The sequence below is a fragment of the Ictidomys tridecemlineatus genome, chromosome 1 (genome assembly GCF_052094955.1).
Source record: "Ictidomys tridecemlineatus isolate mIctTri1 chromosome 1, mIctTri1.hap1, whole genome shotgun sequence".
Lineage (NCBI taxonomy): Eukaryota > Metazoa > Chordata > Mammalia > Rodentia > Sciuridae > Ictidomys > Ictidomys tridecemlineatus.
In genome coordinates, this window is record NC_135477.1 from 220,990,975 (window position 1) to 221,016,462 (window position 25,488).

The 25,488-nt window shown below is 35.6% G+C and overlaps 1 protein-coding gene across 1 annotated transcript in view; it reads right to left on the minus strand.

Annotated features, from left to right (window-relative positions):
- The window catches only part of Il31ra (interleukin 31 receptor A), a 49,443-nt gene extending 38,658 nt beyond the window's left edge, over nucleotides 1-10,785 (minus strand). Inside the window, exons 1-3 of the mRNA XM_078016391.1 lie at nucleotides 10,713-10,785; nucleotides 7,573-7,690; nucleotides 4,948-5,120 (exon numbers count right to left, since the gene is read on the minus strand). Of these exons, the coding sequence (XP_077872517.1) occupies nucleotides 4,948-5,120; nucleotides 7,573-7,690; nucleotides 10,713-10,767 (346 nt within the window). The 5' untranslated portion in view covers nucleotides 10,768-10,785. The remainder of the gene's footprint in view (nucleotides 1-4,947; nucleotides 5,121-7,572; nucleotides 7,691-10,712) is intronic.
- Between the last annotated feature and the right edge of the window lie 14,703 nt (nucleotides 10,786-25,488).

A 25,488-nucleotide genomic window follows, 5' to 3' on the forward strand; every position in this document is an offset into this window, starting at 1 on the left:
AAAAGACCTCTGGTACAAATGAATACATGAGGAATCGAAAACAATTATTATTATGATTCTGGCTCATAAGTCCTTTTGTTTTACATGGGTCTTAAAAGATTAAAGCATTAAATTAATTATAAATCTCTATTAGTGAGTATCTATGATATCCATGGCATCAAATGGGGAAGAATTGGGAAGGCATAAGTTCTGTATGCAATTCAAGGTAACATGGTATCAATTCAAATTAGATGATTATAAGTGTAGGTGATATATGTAATCCTCATGGTAACCACAAAGAATATACACAAGAGGAAATGAGAAGGAAACAAAAACATATAACTACAATAAATCAACTAAATGCAAAGAAGGCAGTGATAAAGGAAATAAGAGGCCAAAAGCTACAAATCATACAGGGAAAAGAACAAAACAGTGAAAATAATTCTCCTTTTTCAATTACTCTAAATGTAAAGGAACTAAACTCTCCTAACAAAAGGCATAGACTGGCAGACAGATTCTTTTAAATGATTCAATTGAATTCTATCTACAAGAGACTCACTTTTAATCTACAGTCAAAAGTAAGTTGAAAGTAAAAAGATCAAAACAGCAGGAGGGGTTTCATGAAAATAGCAGGGAGGCCAGTAGAGTAGAGGAAGGGGATCCAGAGGTGGGAGGGAAAGAAGAGGTACTCAGGAATGTAATTGACCAAATTATGCTATGTGCATGTACGTAAATGTGAAGACAAAGCCCATTGTAAGGGTCGGAGAAAGAGACCACACAAGAGACTGACTTCATGCAATTGGCAAGGGGGGATTTATTGGGGATCCATTCCAGCGCACTGGGGCTCCGTGCTCCCTCAAGAAGGGCGAGCAGCCCAGATCCCAGAGCAGAGGTCAAGCAGAGCTTAAGTACACTTTCTGGAGAGGGCGGTGGGCTTTGCATACATCAGAACAAATCATCATGAGGCGCGGGAAAATTGAACAACAACTCTGAGACGTGATTAGCACATTCATTGGCGGGAACAGGTCGGGCGGGGGTGATTGGTCATTCCTAAGCGGGTTACACATTCAAACTGATTGGTTCGGCCCTGTGACGAACTGCACAGGGCCCTAGGTTAAATGGCCAGTAGGGCATTGTCTTAACTATCTCAGGAATCGGGGTGTAACAGAGGAACTTAATAATACCTAATCTTTTACATTCAAGCTTTCCAGCTTAGAAACTTTACCCTTTCACCATTATTACATTCAATTATAATTCACCAATAAAAAATACTACTAAGAAAAAGACATTCAATACAAATAGTAACCCAAAGAGCAGAGGTAGGTATATTTATATCAGACAAAATAGACTTTAAGTTTTAAAAAGGACACATATCAAACATAGCAAAAGTTTGATTAGTAAGATAACTTATGACAGAAGTTAGACTAAAAGTATACCCAAGCATTATCTATGGGGGGGGAAAAAAGGCTTAAACAAAACTATCAGTGTAAACCTAAGTTGCCGAAGTCTGGCTGGGCACAAAATCACGAGCCACCACACACCTTGTAGATTCAAACAGCAACTCTTTATTCCCGAACTCACACTGGTACTCTACACACGTTCTGGGGAAATTCACGTTCTGGGCAAAATCCACACATCCACTCCGCTCTGTATCCCCCAAAATACTCTCTGAATCCCACAAGAACTCAACAGGAACTCAAGGAGTAGGCATGCCTGAGGCAGCAGGATACGCCCTATTCCCAGCAGGGTACACCTTAAACCTGGAACTGCCCTAATCCAATAGGATCCTCCCTAAAACCGGATCCACCCTGGTCCTTGAGCAGGGTCACCTTTCTCAAACATACATGCAATGTCACTGCAAATGTCCAAGGCAAGTCCATTTCTTAGAGTCCTTCCTCTAAGCAACATGGGGTACGCTGGCAAGGAAATTGTCATACCTACTTGGCTAATGGCTCTTAGCACTAAGTGGTGGGAGACATGTTTCAGTTAGAAATCAAACTATTTTCAATTGTTCTTAAAGCACTGTCATAATCCCATCCAGTTGAATTTAAATACAATTCTAATTACAAATATATTATTGTTATTTATTATATGTTTTTCTCTCATAAAAGGAATCCAAAAATATTTTACTACTTAGCAACACTTTACCAGGACCTAGAAATAGATAATAAAAAGCAGTTTCTTCAGAGATCAATTTTATAATTCTAGAGTTTTACTATTTTAGACTAAAATTCCTCCCTACTCCAAATTTAAAGCAGTGAAAAGTTACACAATATTTAAATAGATACTAAATATAGTCAAAAGAGATTAGAAAATTTCGTTTAGTTTTCTTTGTAAACCAGGAATATATATAAAGAACTCTTAAATTTCAATAAAGAGGCAACTCAATTAAAAATGGGAAAAGAATATGAAGTAAAATTTCTCCAAAAACCATATACGAATGGCCACAAAATATATGAAAGATGCTACATCCTTAGTTTTTGGGTAAATGCAAATCAGAACCATAATAAGATTCCATTTCACACTCACTAAGATGACTATAATCAAAATGAGGGACAACAGTTATTGTTAGTGTGTCTGTAAGGATATTGAGAAACCATAGCCTTTATAAATGGATGAGGAGAATGTTAAATGATACAACCACTTTAATAACATTTGGTGGTTCTTCAAAAAATTCTCTATCATATGACTCAGCAATTTCACTAGATATATATCTAAGAGAATTGAAACACATGCTCACATAAGAATTTTTACAGAAATATTCATAGTATTTATTAGAGTCTGTAAACAAGTCAGGATGGCGCCTGGCAAATGTTAGAGTCTGTAAACAATACAGGATGGCGCCTGGGAAATGTTAGGGTCTGTAAACAAGTCTGGATGGCGCCTGGCATTTTGCCAGAGGGAGTGGTTAATGTTAAGGTCTGTAAACAAGTCAGGATGGCACCCGGGATTTTGCCAGAGAAATGTTAGAGTCTGTAAACAAGTCAGGATGGCGCCTGGTAAATGTTAGGGTCTGTAAACAAGTCTGGATGGCGCCTGGCATTTTGCCAGAGGGAGTGGTTAATGTTAAGGTCTGTAAACAAGTCAGGATGGCGCCTGGGATTTTGCCAAAGAAATGTTAGAGTCTGTAAACAAGTCAGGATGGCGCCTGGCAAATGTTAGGGTCTGTAAACAAGACTGGATGGCGCCTGGCATTTTGCCAGAGGGAGTGGTTAATGTTAAGGTCTGTAAACAAGTCAGGATGGCGCCTGGTATTTTGCCAGGGGGAGTGGTTTGTGAAGTAATGCCAGTGAGCCATTAAGTGTGGAGATTCCTGATTGGTTGACTGCTGTATCTAGTTTATGTTAATTAGATAAGCTGTATGGAATGTATAAATACCTCTGTTGTCCTATAATAAACGGCTTCCACTCCTGCTGTATCAACATACACAAGTTGTTCGTCACAGTCCCCCCCACCCCGTTATTTTGCCCAGCCAGCCGGACTGCAGCAAGCATTATTATTCATAATAATGAAAAAGTATTAAGAACCAAATGTATATTAATTGATATATGGATAAACAACATGTGATATATCCATCCAGTGGAATATCAATCAGCTATAAAAAAGAAATGATGAACTAATACATGCTACGGGGTGACAAACCTTGAAAACGTTATTTGAATGAAAGAAGGCAGACACAAAAGGCCATAGAATATATGATTCTATTTATATGAAATGTTCATAATAGGCAAATCCATAGAGACAAAAGTTAGACCTGTACTTTCCTGAGGATGGGGAAAAGGTAAGTAAAGGATTGGGCACTTGCTACCCAAAGAGTCTGATATTTCTGTGTGGCATAATGAAAATGTTATGAATTAAACAGTGGAAGTGTTTGTACAACTTTGTAAATATGATAAAGACTACTGAACACTTTAAAAGGTGAACCTTATGTTATGTGAAGTATATCTCAATAAAGTAGTTATTTAAAAATTACAGGAGTCAGTAGCAGTGGCACAAGCCTATAATCCCAGCAACTCAAGAGGCTCAAGCTGCAAGTTCAAGGCCAACTTCAGCAACTTAGCAAGACCCGTCGGGAAATTGCATGGAAATGGAAGGTGACCCTCATTGTTATATAAAATTACATATAAGAGGATATGAGGGGAAAGGGAAAAAAATCAAGGGAGAGAAATGAATTACAGTAGATGGGGTAGAGATAGAAGATGGGAGGGGAGGGGAGGGGAGGGGGGATAGTAGAGGATAGGAAAGGCAGCAGAATACAACAGTCACTAGTATGGCAGTATGTAAAAAACTGGATGCATAACTGACGTGATTCTGCAATCTGTATACGGGGTAAAAATGGAAGTTCATAACCCACTTGAATCAAATGTATGAAATATGATATGTCAAGAGCTTTGTAATTTTTTGCACAACCAATAAAAAAAAATTTTAAAGGACTGAGGATGTACTTCAGTGGTTAATCACCCGAGGTAAAATCCTCAGTACCAAAAAAGTAAATAAATAAAACACAGGAAAAAAGAGTCTTTAAAAAATAATTGTAAAAGGTCAGAATTAGTGAGACATTTTTTAAAATAAGTGTTTTACTCTTCTTTCATGAGCAACAATAATTTGTAATGTGTTTAGGGGAGGAGTCTTTTTGTTTATCTGAATTCAATTTATGTAACAAACTGTAAGAAGAAATCAGTGACCAGATATTTCTTCTCATTCCTTTTTTTCTTATTTGGCCAATTAATTCCTTCTTTGCTTGCTTTCTTCTCACTTTCTCCCTCACTCACACCCTTCTTCCTTCCCCTCCTCTTTCCCTTGCCTTTTTTCTTCCTTCTTTGATAAGAAAATGAGTTTTCTGAATATCCATAACACATATCAACTATTCCCTTGAACTTTGCGTCTACAAATACATCTTTAAAGAAAAAAGAAAGAGAAGAGTAATGACTCAATAAAGACTATCTAAGAACATCAAAGAACACTTACCTATGTCATTTAAGGTCCAACGTGTAATATCAGATGTAGCTACACCATCTTTATTTTCAGCTTCCACTTTAATGGTGAAGTAATCTGGGGGTGTTATAGTTGGACGGAAAAAAGAACACGAAGCACCTGTCGAACTATTGGCTTTACAAATGTCACGTTTTTTTCCAAAAGAGCTTTGAAGGAAAAAAATTATTCAATATGAGGTTAGTATAGTATTTTGGAAATGTAGTCATACTTAATATATTAAGCTGTATTTTTTAGTTTTACTCTGGGTTTCTCTTGAGGTCCAGGATGTTCTTTTCTTGGCTCAGGATTTGGTTTCCTTCTGCTTCAAAGAGAGGTCAAAGTTACCTGCTTATTTTCTCCTGAGATACTATGAGCCTTCGAGACCTCCTTGGAAACCCTGTGAGCCTACTTAAAAGCCAATCATAATGCTTTTCCTATTGGCAAGAAATAATGTATTGGCCTCTGAAATTCCAGATTATAGTTTTTAGGATTTATTATTTTTTAAAAGTCTAAGAGAATTTGTTAAATAAACTATGGTGGACGTATAAGTAGGATTTTAACCAATGCTTTTTAATATATCTATATTTACTCATATGTAAAGATGGCTATATTCTGTTTTTGGTGAAAAAAAACAGTTGCATATCAAATGTGTAATGACCACCGTTGTCAACATACATATTTATGTAACTATTCTAAAGATAGCTGGAAAGGCCCTAGTAAAATTGTTAAAGTTGTCACCTTTGAGTCTGTGATTTTTTAACATTCTTTATGTTTCAGATTGGACTTTTATCACTAGCATATATTGTTTTCAGAAAACTCATTAAAACACATAGATGGCCAGGTTTAGCAGTACACACTTGTAATCCTGGCCACTGGGGAGGTTGATATAGGAGGATCACAAGTTCAAAGCCAGCCTCAACAACTTATCAAGGCCCTAAGCAACTTAGCAAGACCCTATCTCAAAATAAAAAATAATGAGGGCTAGGGATGTGACTCAGTGGCTGAGTGCCCCTGGGTTTAACATAGATGATGATGATGGATAGATCCTATTAAGCTGTAACTTTTACCTATAGTAGCAGGAATCAGATGGGTGGGTAGAACCATAGCAAACATGATTCTGGGAATTGCAAAGGAGACAGAGACGAACATAAAAGGAAGTTCAACATGTAATGTGCCAGTGACTGTTGGGGTGGGAGAAAGGAAAAGAGCTTAGACACATAGATTATTATTATTTGTGTGTGTGTGTGTGGTGCTGGGGATTGAACCCAAGGCCTTTTGTGATTGTGAGGCAAGCACTCTATCAACTGAGCTATATATATCCCCAGCCCAAATCAGAGAATCTTGAAAACAGAAAGGATCTCAAGGATTTATGATAGTTATTACACCAAGAAAAATATACCCTCAAGGTAGCATTGCAGATGCAGCCTCTGGAAGGAGATTGATCTCTGTCAAAACTACAAAACACTACTGCAGTAGCCCCCAAATTGCTGTAGACAATTTGTGATGAATAGGCAAGACTGGTTTCCAGTAAAACCTTACTTGTGGACACTGAAATTTGAATTTTATTATAATTTTCATATGGCACCAAGTTTTCTTCTTATGATTTATGCTTTTGACCATTTTGACAACATAAAACAATAAGTCTATGGGCCATATAAATTCAAGAGAATGGGTTGTGTCTGACCTGCAGGCTAATTTCCCCACCTCTGCTGTACTGTCTGATCCTTTACAGAAAGTTTACTGAGTCCTGTCTGAAAGCATTGATCTGACATAGATGCTCATTGATACATTGATACTGCAAAAAATAGTGTTTGCCTTTTCCCTTTCTTTGTAAAACAACAACAACAAAAAAAAGAATTTCCCTTTCAGGACAAGATCTTCTGCTTAAAAAAAAAAAGGTTTGGAACCATAGGCTTTCTTTTTAAAACGGATAAGATAGTAGTTCATCTTGCAATGGTCTCAATATAAGTCCCTTTATTTTTAGGGGAACAACAAGAAAATAATGTTTTATGAGCTATTTTCAACATTTTTTTAAAAGTACACATATAAAAACACCTAACTTTTGACTGGGATGATGATTTTTAATTATAGAAGTTTATTCTAATAGAAACAGAATTAAAAGGGATGCTTTCAATAGTAAAGAAAATTTGGGAATCATTGTCCTGGTGGAATACTGTTTAGGGTTATACAATAAATTAGTGGCAGACTGAGGTAAATCCACTTCTCAGTGCTAGATCATAGTTCCACTTACTCTATCTTCATCCATGAAGAATGGACAGTTGTATAACATGCTGGAAGGACAAGGGGTATGTTGAATATAAGAAATAAACAGACTTTTCCACTCTGCTTGTAACTAATGACTATTCTCAGCCAATCCAGCAGCTCTAAGAGGAGGTCATCATGTGGCTCTATGTCCCCTCCCCATGTAGCTGCAGATCCTGTCTGCATGGATGTAATTAGCCAAGATGTTACCCTAGCCACTGGAAAGACAAAGTGGCCATACAGAAATTGTAACTGAGAAAACATTTTACTTCCTAAGCAGTTTTGCTCATCAGTGCATCAGGAGCCTCTGCCTCTTCCCATGGCCCCCACTGAAAGAACACATACTCCCATACTTACTAAGTTCTATTAACAACGTATGTGGTATAATTGATTTCCTTCTTTGGACTCCAAGTGCAAGTTAAATTTTTCTTATAATATAATATACAAGAAATGTTTTCAGGCTTTGCTGGCAGAGCTAAAAAAAATTTACATAGACACAATTTTAGTACACAATAAATATTGTCATCATTAAAAATTTCATTGAAAACGGGCTTACCAAAAGCTGGGTTTGTTGATTTAGTTGCTAGATAATAAGTTCTCCTAATCAGATTCACGAAGGACTCTAATTCTAGCTCTTCTAATTTTTTTATTATTCCCTTTGAAGAGTTAGAATTCTACTTTTTAATAATTACATTTTATATTCTTAAGAAATAACATTTGAGAAATAAAAATTATTTTTTAAAAAACAGGCAAATATTAAGCATTAGTTAAATACTAAGTAAAGCATTAAATTATAGAATCATTCTGGATAATTGGGAAACAGATCATGTGAGCAAGCTCAAAATGCTGAACTATGCCACACTTCAACTGTAAGTTACTGATGCAAAAGATTCAATAATTGGGGATGGAGTAGTGGCTCAGTGGTAGAGCATTGCCTGGCATGTGTGAGGCACTGGCTTCAATTCTCAGCATTGCATATAAATAAATAAAATAAAGGTCCATTGACAACTAAAAAATATTTTTTAAAAAGATCCAATTATTTTCTTTTCCCAGAATATAGTATAATAGAGAAATATCTTCAGCTGCATTTTCATATCTTGTTCCAGATAGTTCCCCACCCAGGAGAATAACTAGATACAGGGATAAGAACCAGGATCTAGACACTTATGGAGTCCATAGGTAGAATTCAGGGGTCCAGGAACTTTAATGGGAAAAGATCTACATCGTTATTTTTCACTAATCTATTGTTGAAACTTAGAATTTCCTTCTATCATGAATGTAGTCAACAAACTACAATAATAATATATAATCATTATTATGTGTTTTGTTTAGTTTAGGCTCTTAAAAATTTTTTAAAGGCTCTAGATATGTGTATTTACATATATATATTTATATATTTAATTTAAAAAATGAACATTGTCTGCATGAGTAAAGGAGCCCCTAAAAATAACAAATAGGAATAAGGAAGAGCCATATGCCTTCATATTATGTCAATATTTCTAGCTCTTTCCAGAGAAGTTGCTTCCTCTAAGTCCTTCACTTTGCTACTTGCATACCGAAAACCACAAGAAAGCTTTTGATCTCCAAGTCCAAATGCTTATCAAGACCAAAATTAATGGAACCTGAACCAAATAATGCAGTTTATTACATGGAGACTAGAAGCTGCACCATTAATACATTCCACAAAGGGCCCACATAGTTTAAAACTTTCCCCATGGAGTCCTTGGGTGGGTAAGAATATTCACAGACTCAACACTTCATAGCTGCCGTGGGGAACGTGCAAAGTCTAGAATAAGGGGAACTAAGGGCCAGTCAACAATGTCTTGAGAGTCTGGCACACTCACCAAGTCACTCCTATCTCCACGGCTCAGAGAGAATGTCAGTATGTGAATGTATGTGCATGTGTGTGTGTGCTATGTGTGATCTCACTCAGATATATAATCTAAAAACGATGATCTCATAAAAGTAGAGCACATAATGGTGGTTACCAGGTGCTTGGGTGGTTAGGAGAAATGGGAGATGAGAAAATATTGGTCAAAGAATATAGAATTATAAATAGAAGTTATATTTTTTTTAATGTCCAGAGTAGGCACATAAATAGGGATAGAAAAGAGACAAGCAATTTCCTTGGGCTGAAAGAGGGAAGATATTTGGGGGAGAAGGAGAGAAATAGTGAATGACTACTAACTGTTATAAAGCTTCTCTTTTGGGTCATGAAAACTATAGTAGTAGCTGCACAATTCTGTAAGCATAACAATTACCAGTGTCTTATAAACTTTCTTTTTTTGTTTGTTTTAAAATTTTTTTAGTTGTATATGGACACAATGCCTTTATTTATTTATTTATGTATTTATTTATATGTAGTGCTGAGGATCAGATCCAATGCCTCATGATGCTAGGCAATAGCTCTACCACTAAGCTATAGCCCTAGCCTGGATTGAATATTTTCAATGGATAGATTATATCATATATGAATTTGATCTCAATTGTTTTTAAAGAATCTAATTCATATAAGAGAAGCAGCTTTGGTTAACATATATTCAAAGTCATCAGCCATAAAATATGTCACATATCTGGTCTTCAGGACTAAAAATGTCACAGGTATTAGGAGAAAAGAAAAAAAGTAACAAAAAAAATGGAATTCCATTCAATCTGGGTTGTTTATATGGGGCTACAATTGTTTTGCCCTTACTGCTTGCCATGTAGCAAGAGAGACCAATAGTCTAAAGAAGGACATTTGATACTGGTATTAGAAATTTGTGCTAAATAAAATGAATACTCATCAATATGTTCAATGTTCATCAATATGTCCTTCTCTTTGACATATAGGAAGATTTTATTTCCTTGGTGCTTTGAACTCAGGCATGGGCATGCAACTCGTCTTGACCATTGACATATGAGAAGAAGGACTTAAACTCTGGTAAATAATGCCTTCCTTATCCTCCCACAGCCCAACATGTATTGATTCTTAATTTTTCAGCATAAAATGGAATGAAACTAACATATCTTAGATCTGCACAATATTCTATGGATATTAGGCCCGTAGTGTTGGGTTGGTACATCGTAGAAATATGCTGTTGCTTCATTTCCCTTTATATCCTTGGAATTTATGGCAAAAAATGTAAAAATTATCTATTTTTGTATTTACGTGTGTGTCTGTGTGTGTGTGTGTGTGTGTTATATAAATCAACACAAAAACTAAGGAGACAAGCTCTTACCATCATACTCTCACAGTGATCTTAACTTTTTGGAGGTCATATAAGCCATCTTGCCAAACTTGCATATATAGGGGTATATTTAAACTTTCAAGTACAGATGTGCTTGTATACACACACACACACACACACACACACACGCACAACATACACAAATTCAGGGCATTCACAAATTCCCTATTGTCTAGAAGTGGGTGTCTTTTGGCACTGAAGTTAAAAATTCTTTTCCAAAGAAGGCAATAGGATAACCACCAGATCCATAAAAGGGTCAGGCTGACCTACCTGTCAGGCTGAATTTGTAGAATAAAGGAAGTATCCATAGTGCCAAGATCCACATTTTTCCTGAATTAGCTCACGAAGGCTGGAGAGAGAGAGAGAGCTGAAAATGTCACCAGAGAGATTATTTCCTAACTCTTTCCAACAACCCCTTTCAAGTGACAAACAGATACTTGAGTAGGAAGGGTTTTATTTTTATTCAATTTTATTCTGTTTTGTTGGCTGTGATAACATAAATCTCTTCATAATCACTCCATCAACCCCAGATGTTATCACACAAATGTGTGATAACAATATATTTTCCTTTAGTCCATACTGCACTCTACTATGTAATATGAAAACTACAACCACCACCAAGAATCTGCTTCATGAAAAAAAAAAATACTGTTTCTGTACCACTCTGAAGTCATCCTCTGGCCTTTGCCTCAGTTCCCAAGTATTCCAGCCAAATGGAACAACTCACAGTTTCCCAAAAGCACCATACTAGGCACATATCCATGCTTTGTACATTCATCCAATGCCCCTTTCCCTTTGTGATATTATTATTATTATTATTATTATTATTATTATTATTATTATCTTCATCAAAACTGCCTCCCAAGACAGGTTATAGAAACTAGAATTTCTCTTTTCCAAGTTGGGTCATAGAAACTCAAACCTTCTTCTGCTTTTGTCTTGGAGCTGGACATAATGAAATTCTCTGACCTATTCAATAGACCATAGGACTCCCCTCATCCACAGGGATCCTTCCTCATACTTTTGAGGAAAAAACACTACACATACAGGTTTTGTTGGTTTTTTTTCAGTCTATTAGAAATCATGCCTATGCAATTAAGTCTCCATAAAAATCAAAAGGTCAGGGGTCCAGGAGCTTCCAGATAGCTAAACAGGTGGACATTCCCAAAGAGTGGTGGAAGTTCTGCACCCCTCCCCCAATATCTGTATTCTTTGTAATATTATTTATAATATGGTATATATAATATAACCTTGTATATATATAATATTGTATTAATATATGTATTATTCTTTATAATAAACCAATAAACCTGTTTCCCTGGGTTCTGTGAGCCATTTAAACAAATTAATTGAATCCAAGTAGGAAGTTGTAAACTCCAACTTCTAGCCAATCAGAAGCACAGAAAAAACAACCTAGGTTTTATCGTGGCATCTAAAATTGAGGAGAGGGATTTTTGGAGACTGAGCCTCCAACATGTGGGATCTACTGCTACCTCCAGCAGAATATAATTGGATTACAGGATACCCAGCCATATCTGCTGCTGCAGAACTAATTGTTTGTTTGCTGGTGGGAGAAATCCCTACCCACCTGATGTCAGAAGAATTATGTGATGATTATGGTATGAGATTAGAAGAAAATCAAGACATTTTGTTTTTCCCGACACACACCCTTATTCCTGGGCAAATTAAACATCTTCCAAACTCATCTCAAAGCTAGCCTTCTCTAAAATGCTGTCCCTGAATTCTCACACAGAGCTGAGCAGTCAATTCCTCCTTTGAGTCACCCCTTCCAACATGTCGTCTGTGCTATGGCCCCTGTCACAGAAAATACTGTGTAATAGTTTACTTGCTAACTTCCCCATACACAGCCAGTTTTGTGAAAGTGAAACCTCTCTGATGCCTCTTTGAGGCCTTGTTATTCAAGGTAATGTCTGTTACATGTTAGACATTCAATATTGCTTGTGTATCCTAGGGGCTTATTAGAACAAAAAGATTCCTGGCTCCTTGTCTTATCCTAGATGAGATGGTGACAGATTTCTAAAAATAAAAGACATGCAAAAACAGTAACTCATTATTTCAGAAGAAATGAATGATGCTACATTTCATTTGACACATCCATAAGGAAAAAGGGTTTTCAATAAAATAAATCATTTCAGAAAAGGTCACATGCAGTTTTTACAAAGATAAAATTTTCCCATATATGTACCAACTGAAATATATAAGTAATCCAACATGCCTGAAGTGATAAAGCAGAATGAGAATGTAGATTTATAAACATAAAGATATCACCAATAAAAACTGGTCACAGGCTTCCAGGTAAGAGGTAGAATAAAAGTGTCTTTTATGTGATTTACAAGAGTCAGAGCGACAAAAGAGAAATTATATTTTCAGAAGAAAAAGAGAGGAAGGGCCCTGAGAATGAAGAAAGAGGTAATGGGAAAACTAAAAAGCAGAGAAAAACAAAAAGGCAACTCAGAGAAAAGCATAAAGTAGTCCATGACCCTAACCCTGGCCCCAGGTAGGGAGGGAAACCTGATGATGCTGCAAGTACGAGTTATTGTTACCATGGTTTGTTTTCTCCTGAGTTGTACTGGGGACCAAGCCATCAAGCAAAGGATGCTAAGATGATCCTCACATAAAAGTGGAAGAGAGAACCATCTCAAAAGATGCACAAATCTCAATACAGAAACACAAGAAACACACACACACAAAATGAAAAAACAAGGCAATATAACTCTTCCAAAGGTTCATAACTCTTCATTAACTGAACCCAAAGACATCAAAGTAGATAAAATGCCAGAGAATTCAAAAGATTGATTTTTAAAATGATCAATGACATCAAAGAACATACAAATAAACAACTGATGAATTAAGGAAGAGAATACCAGATATGAGAAAACAATTCAATAGAGATGACAATTCTGAAAATAAACTAGTCATAAATCTTAGGGAAACAAAAAACTCAACTGCAAACCTCACCAATTATTTTGATTTGGTTATGAGGAGTCCCCCAGAAGCTCGTGTGTGAAAAATGCAGAAATATTCAGAGGTGAATTGATTAGATTATGAGAGCTGTGACCTAATATATGGATTAATTAATTAGATGGATTAATGATTTGAATGAATCAATGGGTGATAATTATAAGCAAGTAGGGTATGAATGATGGAACTAAATCACAGGAGGTTTCCCTTGGGAATTTATTATCCTTGACTCCTTGCACTCAAGATCTCTGATTGCTGGCTGTCATGAATTGAGTAGTTTTTCTCTGTCATGCCCTTCTGCATGATGTTTTGCCTCACCTTAGACCCAGAACTATGCAGTTGGTGAACCATGAAGTGAACCTCTTAAATTGTGAGCCAAAATAAACTTTTCCTCCTTGTCAGGTCTTTTGGTCACAGTGATAAAAAGCTGATTAACATAAAAATACCAAGATTTGAAGACAAAGATTACAAATTATCACATTCAGAGAGTATTAAAGGGAAAAAAGAAATCACAAAGAGGACATACGATACCTATGGGATAAAATTTAAAGACCAAACCTAAATAATTGGTTTAGACAAAAGAGCCAAGGTACAGACTAGAGGCATAGAAAATCTGTTCCATAAAATAACAGGAGAAAATCTCCTTAATCTTAGGAGATGCTTACATCAAAGTAAAGGATTCATTTAGATAATGACCAGAAAAACAACATCTCCATGTCATATTGTAGTTAAATTGCCAAAAGTACACAACAAAGAAAGAATATTGAAAGCTGAAAGAGAGAGGTGCCAAGTCATTTATTAAGGCATATCCATTATATTAACACCATATTTCTCACCAGAAACTCTAAAAGCCAGGAGGGTGTAAAGTATTATAATTCAAACCCTACAAACAAAACAAACTGCTAATCTTCCAGTAATCTTTCAGAATTGAAAGTGAAATAAAACCTTCCAAGATAAGCATAAACTAAAGGAATTAATGATCACTAAATCGGAATTACAGAAGATACTTAAGGGATCCTATACATAAAGGATAAGGCAAGACAAACACAATCATAAAAGCATGGGAAAGAATAAATCTTACTAGAAAAGTTCACAATCAAGTGAGAATTAAGAATCAAACAAGATTTGCATTGTTGGTGGGATTGCAAATTAGTGTGAACACTTTGGAAAGCAATATGGAGATTCCTCAAAAAATTGGGAATGGAACCACCATATGGCCCAGCTATCCCACTTCTTGGTATATATCCAAAGGATTTCAAACCAGCATACTACAATGACACAGTCACATCAATGTTTATAGCAGCACAATTCACAACAGCCAAGCTATGGAGCCAACTGAGGTGCCTTTGAACAGATGAATGGATGATGGAAATGTGGCATATGCACAATGGAGTATTACTTACTTAGTCATAAGGAAGAATGACTTTATGGCATTTGCCCATAAATGCACGGAACTGGAGACTACCATGCTAAGTGAAGTAAGTCAGTTCCAAAAAAATCAAAGGTCAAAGATTTTCTCTGACATGTGAAAGGTAATTCCAAATATTAGGAGAGGGATAAAAAAAAGAATAAAAGAAAGATCAGTGGACAAAGGAATAAACAAAGGGGAAAGGAGGAAAAGGAAGAAGGATGGATAAGGCAAGACAATGGAATGAATCTGACCTAACTTTCCTATGTACATATATTAATATACCACAGTGAATCTCACCATCATGTACATCCACAAGACATTAATTTTTTGAAAAACTATGAGTAAACAGCAGAAAGAACTGTAAGTAGAGGGAAGAGAACAGGGGGTAAGAGAATGGGTAGGGAAGGGGAAGTACTGGGAACTCAATTAGAACAAATTATATTCCATTATTTTATAATTACATCAAAATGAATTCTACTCTCATGCCTACATAATTTAAAAAACAATAAAAAGAATCAAATATGGCAATATAACTCAACCATGATTAATTCGGTAAACCATAAAAATGAGAAGAATAGGAGAGAAAGAAATGAACTTAGATCATTAAAAACAACCAGAAGAAAAACAACAAACTGACAGGACAAGTCAATAACCCTAAATGAAAATGGCCTGAATTCTCTAATTAATAAACACAGACTAACTGATTGGATTTTTAAAAGGACCAACTGTTGGCTGTCTGCAAGAAACTCTCCTTGTGAGCAATGATATACAGAATAAACTACCACAGACTGAAAATGAAAAAAATATAGAACAATATTATAATCAAATAGTATCCCAAATCAAGCAGGAATAGCTACACTCATATCTAACAAAATAGAAGTTAAGCCAAAATCAGTCAGAAGAGACAAAAAATGGAATATCCATCAAGATATAAAAATTATAAATATGTATCCAATGAATGTTGGAGCACCAAATTTTAGAGAACAAACATTCTAGGGCATAAAGGGAGATATGATGTAGGCCCAAATACAATGATAGTGACTTCAATACCCCACTCTCACCAATGGTTATACCTTCCAGACAAAAAGTCAAGAAAGAAACATCAGAGATTATATTATAGACCAAATCGGCTTGACACATATAGATTATTTTATTAAGTACAACTAGACAATATACATTATTTTCAATAGATGTTTTAGTTACCTTTTTCACTTCTGTGACAAAAAGACCTAACAAGAACAATTAGAGGAGGAAAAATTTATTTTGGCTCATGGTTTCAAAGGTCTCAGTCCACATAAGGCCAATGCCATAACCCTGAGCCCAAAGTGAAGCAGAACATCATGTGGAAGGGCACGGAAGAGGAAAGCAGCTCAGAACATGGAAACAGGAAACAGAGCTCTACTCACCAAGGACAAAATATAAACCTCAAATGCACACCCCACTCACCCATCTCCTTAGCCACACCCTACTTGCCTACAGTTACCATCCAGTTAATCCATATCTATGGATTAATTCACTGAATAGATTATATTTCATAATCATTTCATCTCTGAAAATTCTTGCATTATCTAATACATCACTTTTGTGGGACACTTCATATCTAAACTATAACATCAGCACATGGAACTTTCTCTAAAATAGATCATATTTTACACCAAAAAGGAACTCTTAACAATTATAAAATTTTTAAATACTTTTTCCTTCTTATCACACCATAAGAGAAAAAAAAAACATAAGTAAACAGCAAGACAATGACAGAAAATATAGAAACACATGAATATTAAACAATACATTTTTTAACAAGAAGTAGATCATTAAAGAAATCAGGAGGGATATTTAAACATTTCTAGAATCAAATGAAAATGAAACCTGCCAGAACATATAGGACACAGCAAAAGCAGTTATGAGACGTTTATAGCTGTAAATACCTACAGAAGAAAAACAGAGGTCTCAGATAAATAACCTAATGATTCATTTCAATTCCTAGGTTAACAAGAACAAAACCAAATCCAATATCAGTAGATGGAAGAGAATAAAAAATGTCAGAAATATTTTTAGTCTCTAAAATATAAATAAATAGAGACTAAAAATACAACCACCAAAAAAGAATTAATGAAATAGAGTTGGTTCTTAGAAAAACAAAATTGACAAATCCTTAGCCAAAGTCAACAAAAGGAAGAATACCCATATAAAACAAAAGTAGACACAAGAAGGGGGATGTTATAATAAATACCATTGAAATCCAGAGGATCACTGGAAAATATTTTCATAAATTATATGCAAATAGGAAAATCTAGATGAAATGGGCAAATTTCTAAACACATATGACATACCAAGATTGAACCAGAGCATATTAAAAAATGAAATAGATCAATAATAAGCATTGAGACTGAAGCAATAATAAAGTCTCCCAATAAAGAATAGCCCAGGACTGGGTAGATTCACTATTGAATATTATCAAACTTTTAAAGAAGAACTAATATCCACGCTCCTCAAACTATTCCATAAAATCAAAAGGGAAGGAATTCTTTCAAACTCATTCTATAAAGCCAGTATTACTCTGCTGCCAAAACCTGATACAGACATAACAACAAAAAAAGAGAACTATAGACCAATATCCTGCATAAACATAGATACAAAAATTCTCAATAAAATACTTGCAAATTGAAGTCATAATCACACTGAAAAGATCATAAATCATAACTGGGTTGGTTTCAATCCAGGAATATAAGTTTTATTCAACATAAGCAAATTAATAAATGTAATTTACCACACAAATATAATCAAAGATTAAAAAAAAAAACACAGGATCATCTCAATAGATGCAGGAAAAAAAGGCTTTGATAAAAGTTAACATCCCTTCATCATAAAAACTCTGAATAAACTAGGTAAATAAAGAACATAGCTCAATATAATAAAGGCTACATATGACAAACCCCATGGCCAACATCATACTGAACGGAGAAAAAAATGAAAACATTTCCTCTAAAATCAGGAATGAGATCAGGGTGCCCATGCTCACCACTCTTATTCAATATATCACCGGAAACTTTAGCCAGAGTAATCAGACAAAAGATATAAATAAAGAGGATATAAATAAGAAAGGAAGAAGTCAAATTATCCCTATATGCAGATCATATGATTCTATACCTAGAAAACTCTACAGTTCGCCCAAAGTCTTTTAGAACTGAGAAACAAATTCAGCAAAGTAGCAAGATACAAAAGGAACATACATCAACAATGAACTCACTGAGAAAGAAATCAGGAAAGCAATCCTTAACAAAAATTGATACTGAACAAAAAGAACAGTGTTAGAGGCACTGTTTTTATATGATTTTAACATATGCTATAGAGCAACTGTAACAAAAACACATGAAATTGGCTCAAAAATAGACATGGAGACCAATGGAATAAAACAGAGGGCCTAGGAACAAAACCGTGCATCTGTGGCTATCTGATTCTTGACAAAAACACACACTGGAGAAAAGACAGCCTCTTCAACAAACCATGCTAGGAAAACTGGAGATCTGCCTGTAGAATACTGAAATTAAATCCCTTTAACTTTACAAAAATCAACTCAAGATGGATCAAAGACTTTAATATAAGACCTGATACTGAAACTACTTTTAGAAAACACAGAGGAAATACTTTAAGATATTGATATAGGCAACAATGAACTGAATAGGACTCCAATAGATTAGAAAATAGTAGTAAGAATTGACAATGGGGTTATATTAAATGAAAAGGCATCTTTACAGCAAAGGAAATAATCAAGAGTGAAGAGATGGGCTGGGGCTGGAACTCAGTGGTAGAATGCTTGCCTCACATGTGGAGAGCACTGGGTTTGATCCTTAGCACCACAAAAAATAAAATCTTTATTTTATAAAATCTCATGTCCATCTACAACTAAAAAAAATTAATTAAAAAAAGTGAAGAGATAGCCTACATAATGGGAGAAAAATCTTTGCCAGCTATTTATATATTCTGGATTCATATCCAGAATATATAAAAAGTATTCATATACAGAATATATAAAAAACTAAAAAACTAACACCAAGTAATCCAAGCTGGAAGTTGTGACACATGCCTGTAGTCCCAGCAAGTCAGGAGGCTGAGGCAGGAGGATTGCAAGTTCAAAGCCAACCTTCGCAATTTAGTGAGGCCCTCAGCAATTTATTAAGACCCTGTCTCAAAATAAAAAATTAAAAAGGCTGAATAAAATAAAAATACTGAATGGGGAAAAAATGAAAGCATTTCCTCTAAAATCAGGAATGAGATCAAGGGATGTAGCTCAGTGGTTGAGTGCCCCTGGATTCAAGTCCCAGTATCAAAAGAAAGAAAGAAAAGAAACTCATTCTTTTGTATAATTAATTTGCATTATTAATTATAATAAAATTGTTTAAATTTTTTTTAAAAAACTTGTTACATCACAGCAACAGTTGGTGCCTATGCTATTCTGTAGAAGGTTTTTTTTTTCCCCCCTCTCTCATGAAATAGCCACTTTGATTTAAATGAGTATAAAACATAAAGGGAAAATGTTTTATTTGTCAATGAAGAATAAATGTGTCTTTAAAAATTAATCATAATACTAATAGCATTCTTTTGTGTCTAATCATTCAGAACATTGTCTCACTTTTATCTATCTCTTGGGCAAAAGACACACCTTTAATCTTAGCTTCCATTAGTTACATGTCCTAAAAGCACTTTGGAAAGTGAGTGAAGGAGGTCCAACTGTGGATACTATAAAAACAAAAATGTTGACAGTCCAATAATTTAATAAATAAGTGATTGTGTCTGCTAAAGTTAAAACTGTTACTTTGCCAAGTATTTTTGCATTTTTAAATCTTATGACTACTAAGTGTTAAATAAAATATTAATATATTAAAATGTTTTTAAGTTAATGGTAAGTATTCTTGGTTACTTTATCAGGAGAATACATACCAATTATTTGTGAAATTTTAAAAAGAAACTGAAAATTAAAAGTCAACAGTATTAAATCACACCCAGAGACAAAGCTGGGGAAGTTATAGCAGTTAAGAGACTGGCATTCTAAAAACTGAGACCCTCTATGTTCCAACCCTGGCGCTCTCATGAATTGGCTGGCAACGACCTCATGCATTCCTGGATTCATTCACCACTGTCCCAGCCACAGGTTAGGGACTGGGAATAAAAGAAGAGCCCATCATGACTTGAAGGAAGTCACATTCTAGCTCAGTGATTTTTTAAAAAAAATCTTGTTTTGTAGTTGTAGATGGACAGAATGCCTTTATTTTATTTGTTTTGTGGTGCTAAGGATTGAATCCAGTGCAACCACATGTGCTAGGCAAGCCCTTTGCTGTGAGCCACGCCCCAGTCCGTTAGCTCAGTGATTTTTAATAAGGGGAAGAAGATAAAGGACAGAGAGGAGAACAGTTGCATTTTCTTTCAAACTACAAATGCTACAGTGAGTTAGATACTGATGATTCTTGTGTTGTAATTCCTCCAGTGGTTTTGAGCATTAAAGGGTTGAAGGCCATGGATCTACTTGGAGAGATAGAGCATTGGCGTTTATTTCAAATACCACATCGTAAATGCTGTAATTATAGTATCCCACAGAGAGCACAGAGCACCTATGGACAGAAATGAGCTAGTGACTGTGGAAAGCCAATGAGCATTGTCATTCTGACAAAATCCTTATTCTAATGCTTATCTGTCCTCCAGAAACTTTTCCACTTTCCCCTTCTCCAAAGGACCACCACAGAAATGACTGCTATTCACAAGAAGTAAAATCAAGAATCAATAAATGGGATGGTATCAAGCTTCTTCACGGCAAAGGAAATAATCAAGAACATGAAGAGAGAGCCTAAAGAATGAGAGAAAATCTTTGCCAGCTGCACCTCAGATAGAGCATTAATCTGCAGGATATAGAAAGAACTTAAAAAACTTAACACCAAAAAACCCAATAGCCCAATCAATAAATGGGCAAAGGAAATGAATAAGCACTTCACAGAAGAAGAAAAACAAATGGTGAACAAATATGTAAAAAAGTGTTAAACATCTCTAGCAATTAGAGGAATGCAAATTAAAACCAAACTGAGATTCTATCTCACTCCAGTCAGAATGGCAATTATAAATAATACAAGAAACATTAAATGTTGGCAAGGATGTGGGGGAAAAGCTGGGGAAGTTGTAGCCCTTGAAGAGAGTAGCATTTTAAAAACTGAGACCCTCTATACATACATTGCTCATACGTTGCTGGTAGGACTGCAAATTGGTGCAGCCACTCTGTAAAGCAGTATGGAGATTCCTCAGAAAACATGAAATAAAATGATCATCTCACCCAGTTATCCCACTCCTCAGCATATATCCAAAGGACTTAAAATCATCACACTAAAGTGAAACAGCCATATAAATATTTATAGTAACTCAAATCACAATAGTTAAGCTATAGAACCAACCTAGGTGCCCTTCAACAGATGAATAGATAAAGAAAATGTGGTATATACACACAATGGAATATTACTCAGTGATAAAGAAGAATGAAATTATGCCAGTAAATGGGTGGAACTGGAGACTATCATGCTAAGTGAAATAAGTCAGTCCCAAAGAACCAAAAGCCAAATGTTCTCTCTGATATGCAGATGCTAACACAAAATAAACAGGGGGATGAACAGAAGTTCAGTGGATTAGAGAAAGGGGAATGAAAGGAAGGGAGGGAGGATGAGAAAAGGAAAGATAGCAGAATAAATCAAACATTAACTTTCCTATGTTCATATATGAATACATGATCAGTGAAACTCCACATCATGTACAACCACAAGAATGGGATCCTAATTAGAATAAGTCACACTCTGTGTATGTATATTATGTCAAAATACACTCTAATGTCATGAATATCTATAAAGAACAAATATTTTTAAAAAAAGAAATGACTGTTTATTGGTAGTAAATGCAAACTAATGTGAAATAATTCCCAGAATTTTAGAATTAAGTTTAAATGAGTTCATCTAGTAAAATCTGTGCACAAAAGTGATCCTAGTTGTCTTCGGTGGGTCACTGTACACTCGTAGAACTTGCATTTACTCAGAATTCCAGCCAAGGAAACAGATCAGACAGGAGGATCTGAAAAAATCTTAATTGCTTTTTAGTTGCAGGAACACATTCAACCAATTGAGTCCTAAATGGAAGGACACTTTAAGGGCAGAAAGGAGAGGCCAGCTTAGAATGTACAACATTAATGACTAATATGCAAAAGTTGGTAGTTTTTAACCAGTATTATCTATAGGAGGAAATGATGAAATTTCCTCTCACTGAGAGCAATAGACTCTAGCAGTGCAGCCACAAGAGCTCACCACAGCCTTGATGAAAGACACCTCAAAACCAAGAAGCTTCCTCCCTGAATGCTCAGATTCTGTGAAGCCTTTTCAGATTACTGACTTAACAAAAGAGGAGCCCTGAACAAGAGATGTGCACCTTCCAGTCCTTGGAAACTCTATCCCTCATGTGTTTCAATATGTCAGTCTTCTGAAGGCAAATTGTCCTCTCCAAATCTGAAATACAGGAAATTCCCTAAGATTCTGCTGTGCTCTCAAGGAGAACCATCAACCATTTCCTGCATTCCTGGCTCCTCAGTCTTACTTTTGAAATGGAAAAGTCTTGAATAACTGGCTTTTAAAGAGAGGCCACTTCCTAGAAATAGATAATCTCCTGCTGGAGAGACTTCATTTGAATAAAGCATTTAATGGAACCCTAGAATTTTCAAACAGTACTATGAATAAGCCATGCTAGACTAAAGGACTCTTAAATACACAGTGAATCCCGCTTAAGCAAGGGATGATGTCCTATCTTTAAGGACAAAAACCTACAGGTAGTCATCATTAGGACTAGGATGACTAGAAATAAATTCAAGCAATTATTGCTGGCTACCAGCAGTGACTAGGGACAAGGCAGGATGGAGAAGCAAAGAGGGGTGCCATGGCCTCAGCCAATAGATGCTGAAAACTTTATCATGTTAAATTATCTCCATCTGCCTACATCCTATCTCATATGACCAAAGTTAAGAAATAGAATGTGGCTGTTGTACTGCCCTGCACTCCCCCATAACACACACCCTACACACACATATTATCCTCTGGCAAATCAGTTCTCATGCAAGGCTGTGTCCTAGAGGCTGAACTTGATCTTATTTTACTTGTACAAAAATGTACCACCATGTGGAGCAGGCTCTACTCCTTTATTCAGTGAGTTGCTCATACATTCATTCAACTAATATTTGTTGATAGCCACTTTGTGCCAAACACAGAACAGTAAAACTTGAAACCAAGCTCTAGTGGTTGGTGAGAAATTCTGAAGTACTGAGTGAGGATGAGTGGCCTTGCTGCTTGATTCTCCCTCCCAGGGCTAGCAGTCTATAGATAGTTGACTCACTGACGGGAATACTGTCCCTAGAATTCTCTCCCTCCTCTTTGCCCATTCTTTAAAACTCCCACCCATATTCTGGGAAGGAAGCAGTAGGCTGCCCAACCTTCCTTGGTCCCTCAGAATTCCTCACAGACTAGAAGAATTTGGCTTAAAGTTTACTTCATTGGTCAACTAGAATTTCTTATTCCCTTTTAAATGTTGATTTGGAGCCTGTAGATATTATTGTAGCAATAATAATCGCCTTAGATTTATAAGGCACTTTCCAAGAATTTTCTTCCTCCCTTTTGAGGTAAATAGGAAAGATATTTGCATTTTTTTAATTTAAATGTTTAATATTTACATTTGTGTATTTTATAATGCATCTATTATTATATTTTAGGTTAAGTTATATGGAATTGCTATTTTCAAAATTGCCCAAAACAGTCAAATAGTGACAATTTTTACCTAATAAAGTAATAGTATCCTTATTTTTTGGATGAGGACACTGAGTATAGCTATCCTAAGATAAGAGTAAGAGCTATCAGATGACTGCCTTCATTTTAAAGTCTGTAAACCCACCTGAAATTTGGGCTACACAAGAACATTCTGAGATGACCAGAAACAAAATTGGAAAGAAAAGAATCATAATGTAACATATAAGACTAACAAGTGCTAATAACATTACATGAATTTTATTCTTTCCTTAAAATCCCTGTAGAGTTGGTATCTCCACTTCACAGAGATGCCAACTGAGGCTCAGAGACAACATAGAAATAGTTTAAAAATAACAGTTTGTAAGTGGCATAAACAGGATTCAAAACCACGCTGTGGGATTCCAAAGCATAGGCTCTCCACTAAAACCACATCTTAGCTATTCATCATTTGTTCTCCCCTAGCTCTCCTATTGTGAAACACCAGTACACACAGGATTTTTTTTTCTGCCTCTCCTCAGCTAATTTTCTCTTTTTTTTCCTGAAAGATAAATCCATTATATTTAGATATAGTTTCCCCAGTCTCTGATTCCTGACACCCATGACTCCCCATCAACACCCAGTGTGTTAAAATATTACCTGCTGAAAGAGTAGATTCCCTGTACCTGTCAACATAAACTATAATGTAATGGATTCTGACCCATAATTTGACTAAAGACAGCAGAAGAAGATTCTTACATGGTAAGAAAAGAGCTTGGGTTATCACTGTTCTAAATGAGATGACACTCACCTTCAGTACTAGGTGGTATTCCACAGGTGATGATTCAAAGGATCCACTGCAAAGGCAACTCTTTTCTCTACAGCACAAATCAGAACCCAGAGGGTGATCTGGACTTTAATTTATATGCACAAAGATGTGCATTTCCTCTCTAGTTGTCTGGGGGCTTTTCCTTTGCTTTTAAGCCCAGCCCAACCCAGGGTGGCACTTATCCACTCATGCTGGGAAATGGATTGTATTATTGTAACTGAAATAAATAAATAAAGAATCATACTCATCTGTCAAGCCACTCAACTTTAAAGGAGAAGTGCCATCTGAAAGAACCATAAAAGAAGTGACTAAATTTTAAAGTTTCTATTCAGGAAGTTCTTATGACTGTGGTAATAAGTGAAATCCTAGAGTATCTTAGCTTGAAAGCAGAAATGTGCAATCATGCAGTTATCTTCAAACAAGGAAAAAACTGAGGGAAAGAAAATAATGATAGCTGATTCTGAAATAATGTTTACAAGTCTTATTCATGTGTAAAGGAAAATCCACTAAATTGGCAGGGAAGAGCCTCAGCTTAGCCACTATTAACGATATGATAATTAATAATATAAAGAGCTCTTACTATAGGACAGGGATAGTACTAAAAAATTTTAAATTAATCATTTCATCTTCGCAATAATCCTCTGACATTGGAAGTACCTTTATTCTTATTGTACAGATGAAGAAACTGAAGTGAAAACAAGTAGTGGAGTTAAGTTGAAGAGCCAAGAATTGAACCAAGGCAGCCTGACTCTCAATTTCTGTAAACCAAAGGGTCAAATTAGGATTTCTGGGATCTCTATGAGCACTACAATTTTTTACAACCTTTTATAAATAACTGATAAAACCATAAAGAAAATAAATAGACTAGTGAAGAGGTTATGACGCAATAGGAAAGAAACCCAACCTAAGATTAAAAACAAGGTATGATTTCTAGTCCTTTTTTAAAAAACCCATTCTTCATCTTCCTTAATTCATGTTCCACTAAATCAGAGAGGTTAACAGAAACAAGGAGGAAAGAGGTAGTCTATACATAGT